At 37.5% G+C, this 7,323-nt stretch overlaps 1 protein-coding gene across 1 annotated transcript in view; it reads left to right on the forward strand.

The window, feature by feature from the left end:
- Positions 1-7,055, forward strand: part of AP4E1 (adaptor related protein complex 4 subunit epsilon 1) — a 60,789-nt gene extending 53,734 nt beyond the window's left edge. Inside the window, exons 20-22 of the mRNA XM_032343716.1 lie at positions 499-689; positions 2,842-2,999; positions 3,992-7,055. Coding sequence (XP_032199607.1) covers positions 499-689; positions 2,842-2,999; positions 3,992-4,152 — 510 coding nt within the window. The 3' untranslated portion in view covers positions 4,153-7,055. The remainder of the gene's footprint in view (positions 1-498; positions 690-2,841; positions 3,000-3,991) is intronic.
- Positions 7,056-7,323: the final 268 nt, after the last annotated feature.

Below are 7,323 nucleotides of genomic sequence, written 5' to 3' on the forward strand. Positions count from 1 at the left end.
TTATTTATCTGAGAGGAGAGAGAGAGAAAGGGAGCAGGAGCAGGGGGATGGGCAGAGAGAGAGAGAGAGAGAGAGAGAGAGAAGTAGACTCCCTGCTGAGCAGGGAGCCGGACCCTGGGATCATGACCCAAGCTGAAGGCAGACACTTAATTGACCGAACTTTCCAGGTGTGCCAACTCTCCTAGCTTTAAACATCTGGTGCTAGCCAGGATTGAGAACTGAAAGAGACAAGTTTAATAATTTTTATATTGTTGTTGCTATATTTTACGGAGATTTTCACTGCAATTTGTTACATATCTTTTACCTATATACTATTTCTTAATTATCTGTGCTAATGAATTTTTCTCAAAGTGAAGTCAGTCATTTTCATGATGTGGTTTATTTTCAGCATCTTACAGTAGCATGTTTTTGTATCACTTCAATAAAGTAGAAAATTGGTATTCATATAATAGTTTGTATTGATCCCTTCTTCAGTACTTTTGTTATTTTTATTTACAGATCACCGAGCAACCTGGATGTTGCTTGCTCCCAACAGAAGCAGGAAGCATCAAAACCTTTCAATATAGCGTGCAGATGGAGGAACCTTTTACAGAAGGGAATCTTTCTGGTTTTATAAACTATCAGATGATGGATACCCCATCTGTTCAGCTTGAATTTTCTGTAAACTTATCACTATTAGATTTCATTAGGTAAATATCTTCTGGAAACTTAATTCAAGTTATTCATTCATTCAGCAAATATTTATTAGGCCTTCTCTCTGGACAGAAACACTGTGCTAGGTGCTAGGGAGTATAATAAATATACAGTCCCTACCTTTAGGGAGTGTTCAGTCTGGGGAAGAGACATTAAACAATCACATGAATGCATATCTACTTTTGAAATGTGCTGTGAAGAGAAAGTAAATGGTACGAAGAACAATTATAATATGGGACCTGATTTAGGCTGGGGTTGATTAGTAATCTTGGAAAACCTCTGAGAGAAAGTAACATTAAAGTAATGTTTAAGCTGAAATAACTTCAGAGATTCTGCCTTGCTTTTTTTAAAAAAAAGCTTTTAAAGTTTCTCTCATTTATATTTCATTGATTTGAATAATTATTTCATAAAATCTGTTTTCTAAGCTTTAGAGATCTATAAGAAAATTACTCAAGGTTAGAGATACTGTCAGTATTTAGCATTATACTAGACACTATGCAGTATTACCAGAATAATTGAAGATAACTTCTTCATTCTTCTGCTTTCATTTGGTTTTATGGATATATTTTACTGTTTTTTTTTTTTCCTTAAAGATTTTATTTGTCAGAGAGAGAGAGAGAGAGAGAGAAAGCGCACAAGTAGAGGGAGCAATAGGCAGAGGGAGGGAGAAGCAGGCTCTTCACCAAGCAAGGAGCCTGATGTGGGACTCGATTCCAGGACCCCGGGATTATGACCTGAGCCAAAGGCAGCTGCATAACCAACTGAGCCACCCAGTCCCTATATTTTACTGTATTCAAGCATTTTTTAAATTGAAGTTGCCTGAACCAAGATTGCAGAATGCCAATGATTATCTATAAAATTTTTTTAACCTTCACCCATTCATTTGTGTTACACTGCTGTAATTTTTACCTACCCTTTAAAATCTTTTTTTTTTTTTTCTTAAAGATTTTATTTATTTATTTGTCAGAGAGAGAGCGAGCGAGAGCGAGCACAGGCAGACAGAGTGGAAGGCAGAGTCAGAGGGAGAAGCAGGCTCCCTGCGGAGCAAGGAGCCCGATGTGGGACTCGATCCCAGGACGCTGGGATCATGACCTGAGCTGAAGGCAGCTGCTTAACCAACTGAGCCACCCAGGCGTCCCCCCTTTAAAATCTTATAGTAAAAACATGTCTGTCACTCTTTCAAAGAATATATTTCTGCTTATGGTGCTGTATAAGATAGAATCCAGCCTTCTAAAAACTTACATTCTCTGACTAAAGGTGTATCCCATGGTGAGCATTAGTGACCTGAAAAAGTATAATATATACAATAAACAGTTCTTCAGTGTGTATTAATAAATTCCTATGTATCTTTAAAAAATATTTTTCCTAATTATAAAATAAGTGTGCAATTATTATAAAAATTGAAATGCTATAGAAAAATATAAGTAGAATTTGAAAGTTCCTTAAAATTCTACCCCCAGTGACCCAGTGTTCACTATTTGATCTTCAGTCTCATGAATCGTTTTTGTTTTTTTGTTTTTTTTTTAAGATTTTATTTATTTATTTGACAGACGGAGATCACAGGTAGGCAGAGAAGCAGGCAGAGAGAGAGGAGGAAGCAGGCTCCCTGCTGAGCAGAGAGCCCGAGGCAGGCTTGATCCCAGGACTCTGGGATGGTGACCTGAGCCTAAGGCAGAGGCTTGAACCACTGAGCCACCGAGGCGCCCCTCATGAACCATTTCCAAAAATACATTTATTAAAATTCTTTCCTTGGTCTAATTTACATAAGGTGCTAGATCCTTGTATTCATCCTCTTGTACACGACGTTGATAGTGTCTTACTATCCCCAAATCCAAAGTATACATGAAAGTTTTATGTTTAAATGATTCATGAAATTACTTGGTAAAATTTTACTGAAATTACTAATACTTAGAGAGCTGAGTGATTTATTGAGAAGACATCTACATTCAATAACATCTTTTTTCAGTATTTTCATCAGTTTGGAGGATGATAAACATTCTAGTCCTAGTTAATTTAAAACATAAATTTTGCAGGACCCCGGTTTATAAAGATTGTGTTCTATTCCCATGAGTTATTTGATATGTATTTGTTTGTTTAGAATTATTTCATTCTTCTGGACATAAATCTAATTTTAAAAATTATTTTCAGGCCATTGAAAATTTCAACTGAAAACTTCGGCAAACTCTGGTTATCCTTCGCAAATGATGTGAAGCAAAATGTTAAAGTGTCAGAATCTCAAGCTGCTCTGCCTTCTGCCCTAAAGACCCTGCAACAGAAACTAAGACTTCATGTTGTTGAGATTATAGGTTCGTAGAGTTACAAAAAGGCAATCTTACGTTTATAGGGCCTTGCTCACAGTCAGAACACAAATCAGCTTCTATGAGTATCCGATTTTCTAGAGCTGTATTTCCTGTTATGAGTACCTTTCAAATGAGTGTGTTGTTCAGACATTATTAAGTAATTTTTTGTGTGTGGTAAATTACACATGATGAAAGTTTCCATTTTAATCAATTTTAAGTGTACAGTTCTTTGGCATTAAGTACATTCATGTTGTTGTACAACCATGGCCACCATCACTTCCAGAACTTCTTCCTCTTTTAGCTAAAACTCTGTGCCTTTTAAACACTAACTCATTCTCCACCCTCTCTACCTCCTGGCAACCACCATTCTTATTTCTGTCTCTATGAATTCAACTATTCAAGGTATCTCATATAAGCAGAATCATGCAATATTTGTCCTATTGTGACTGGCTTATTTCATTAACCTGTCTTCAAGGTTCATTCATGTAGCATGTGTCAAAACTTCTTTCCTTTTTAAGCCTGAACACTATTTACTATTCACTATATGAATGTACCACATTTTGTTTATCCCTTCATCTGTTGATGGACACTTGGGTTGCTTCCCCCTTTTGGCTATTAGATATAATGCTGCTGTGAATGTGAGTGTGCAGATAATCTGTGTTCAAGTCTCTGCTTTCAGTTCTTTTGGTTATATAATTTTATATTTAGTTTTTGAAGAAACTGCCATATCATTTTCCACAGCATCTGTACCATTTATATTACCACCAGCAGTACATAGAGGTTCCAATTTCTCCACATCCTCACCAGCGGTTGTTATACATACATACGAGTGTGTGTGTGTATGATATATATATATATATATAGTCATACATATATATGAGTAGGAATGCATTTCTGTACTGTTCAGTGATGTTGAATGTCTTTTCACATGCCTGTAGGAGAAATGTCTACTTAAGTCCCTTTGTCTTAAAGAATTTTTAATTTTTGTTTTGTTGTAGGCAATGAAGGGCTTTTGGCCTGTCAGCTGCTCCCATCCATCCCCTGCTTGCTGCATTTTCGAGTTCATGGTGACGTATTAGCCCTGTGGTTTAGATCCTCCTGCTCTCCTCTTCCTGACTATTTACTGTATCAGTGTCAGAAGGTGATGGAGGGATCCTAGCAGAAGCTCTGCTTCTATTTTACTCCATCAGAATAAATGGTTTACACAGATAAACGTACTTACCAAAGTAAAAGAACTCTTGGTACTTCTAATGAAAATGGGGCTTATTATAAGCTAATGAATCCTGATCAAGAAAGATCCCCAAGGAACTGTATCCTTAACCTTTTACTCAGGATTGTACAGTACGTTTGGGTCCCAAAAAAGTGACCTAAACTAATGTTATAAATTGCTAATGATTTATATGTCACTTAGTGTAGAGGGATGAAAATATTTATTTTGTTATAAATAATTTTATAGCAAATTTCCTCTAGTGCTAGCTGATTTGTAGTAAAGCCAAGTCTCAGTTTTCTGCACTAATGGAGGGGAGACAGACATGGCATTGATAATCCCAAACCTAATTCATATTTGGCTTTGGAATGCAGTAAGCTTTTTGATAGGCAGGTCATTACTTTCAATTATGTTTTGCTTAAATCAGTACTGAACTAAGTTGGCACAGCACACACTGACAGTTCAGGAGATCCATGAGCATGCTGGATATTGGGGGGATTCAATCTGTGATATAGTTTTTATTGTAGATAACTCATTACACATACTTGCAGCTAATTTGGCTACAAAATTTGTTTATTTTCCCACTTGCATTTATTTTTAAAATTCAAAGTGAATCACTGTATTCTTATTTTAAAAACCCATAGCCATTTACAAAATATTGTCATGTGGAAGCACAACCTATAAGAGCACACAGTACTAAAACAAACAGATATAAAAGGACATTTTAGTTATGGTGAATATCTTAGTGTCCATTTAGGTCCATTTAGGTCCTTTTGACAAGCTGAATTTTGTGAGTACAAATGGGAAAGTCATCTTTACTGGCTTTACTAGTACTCAGTGGATAGAACCAAAGCAGTGACTGCTTAAGTATACCAGACAGGTTCTTCAGTAAAATATATCATTTTTCTGTTGTTAGTTGTGCCTTTATGGCATCTCTCAGAACTCTTATCAGTAAAAGAGGTTAAGCCTACTATGAATGATGGACCACAATCTTGAGATTGTACATTAAAGTTAAAAACTGAAATAGTAAGTATTTTATAAAATCTTATGGTGCTGTGGAAAATATTTATTATTTCACTTTTTCTGACACTTCACCATGGACACTATTCTGGTAATATAATTTTAAGTCCTTGCAGTTAATTCTCTGGTTAGTTGGTATTGTTTGTCACACAGGTGTGGAGTTCGGTTTAAATTATCTCACTAATCATAACTGATACAGATACTAAGGGGATTCCCCAGAGCTGATAGATTTCAGTAGTTTTTTATGTCTAGTGTTTTCCTCCCTAAAAACTCAAGTGCTATTTTAAAAAATTAATGTTAAAGTTATTTGTTTTAAAAAAGGTAGCACCTTGTTAATTTTATGCTTTTAAAAACATGTAGTGAAACCTTGCTGCAAGAGCAATGATAAATGACTGGAATTTCCTGTCTAGGTTTCTCCTTCTGAGTAGAATATCAGATTCATCTTCAGGTTCCCAGCAGTGTTGTAGTGAAGGGTATGAGCTCTCTCTGGGGTGTAGTGGACACTGGGGGCTAAACTTACAGCTTCTTTATTTCTACCTCTGTCACCAACACCCCCCTAATTCTGCTCTTACTCTGACAAAGAAATAAGATGTATCCTCTCACTTTGTAGAGGAGAGTAGTGTATGGCAAAGGAGGTGCTCTAATTTTTTTGTGTCCTTACTTCTGTGTGTTTGTGTGATCATGAAGGCTGGGTTGAGTATGGAGCAGTGGGTGTAAGGTGTCCAGCAAGCAGATGGACAACCACCTGGGAGAGATTACAATGAACTGTAGTGCTGTTTGGCTGCAAGATTGTTCCGGGGTGGCAGCGGCAGTTGTCGTGAAAGACATGGCTTGGCCAGCAGAGCTGTCTAATGGTGGGACACGTGTAGGTTAGGGTGGGGACATTGTTTTGGCCTGCCACGGGGAGCTTCGTGCCACTTTTGTTCTTTCTGAACTCACTAAATGGAAAATAGGGTGTCAGAGTTTCCGCTGAAGTGATTAGGAGAATGTTTACAATGTTTATATTTTTATGGTTTTAAAAACAACAACAACAACAAAAGAGTAAATTGTAAAGAACTTCAGAGCAGTATATATTTTGCCTAGATTAATTCAATGTTTTAAATTCTAAATCAGGCATCACCAACCTTTTTTGCATTGCAGGAGCTGTGACTCTAAAGTAGGGAGAATGAATTTTGTGGGTAGACAATCTCTTTACGGTACAGTCGCAGTTTAGTCATGTGAGGGGGCAACATTTGGAGTAAGAGCTCTGGTGGGGACTGTCAGCTGTGTGAGAAGGCCGGTGAGGGCAAGCATGAACCTGGAGGTGAATACAGGGCAGACAGGCTCCCACCAGAGTAGTCCCTGTGGGGGCGAGCAGATTAGGCTCAGGGGAACGTGGGCCCCGAGTGAGGGTCCTTCTGAAGATACCACAGATGGAAGCAGCGCAGTCCTCACGCGCTCATGTGCCAAGCTTGCCAAGCGCAGCATGTGCCCTGCAGAGCTGCAGCGTTTTAGGCAGTGACCTGCTAGCCTCTACCAAAACAGTTGTGCTGAAAATGCAGTATTGTATTTTTTCTTCTCTTTTATTTCATGTCCATAATATTGTACAATATTGAGCTCTTTGTCTTTTTTATGGATAAATGTGTTCTTTGTCTCATAATTGTAAGCCACTGAAAGTGCACTGAACCTATTCACATGTCTTTAAGGTGTTTTGCTGTGTAAAATTTTAGGAGAGGAAAAATGCAAGTGAGAATGACAGCCTAGCAGGCAGTAATTACCTTATTTTGGAGTTGAATTCTGTAATTGCAAAAAAATTCAGTTAAACGTGTAATAAATACAAAATAATCTATACTGTTCTTTGGTCTGTGTGTTTTTTATTGTCTAAACAGCTGAGTAACCAGTAAATCCTACTCAGTGATTTGATGGGGTTGGTGAAACAGAACAGGCACAACTGGAATAGGATGAAAAGAGTAATTTACTCATAATGGTCTCGAAGAATGTGGTCTAATTGGTTAAAAGTAAAGATACTGCTGTTTCTGTGTGATGTTCAAAGAGAACTTTGTGGGCTTCAGACAGGTTAGAGTGTGGATTGATCCTCAGGTGCATGTCCATATCCTCTGTAGC

This window comes from Mustela erminea, chromosome 5 (genome assembly GCF_009829155.1).
Source record: "Mustela erminea isolate mMusErm1 chromosome 5, mMusErm1.Pri, whole genome shotgun sequence".
Classification (NCBI taxonomy): Eukaryota; Metazoa; Chordata; class Mammalia; order Carnivora; family Mustelidae; genus Mustela; species Mustela erminea.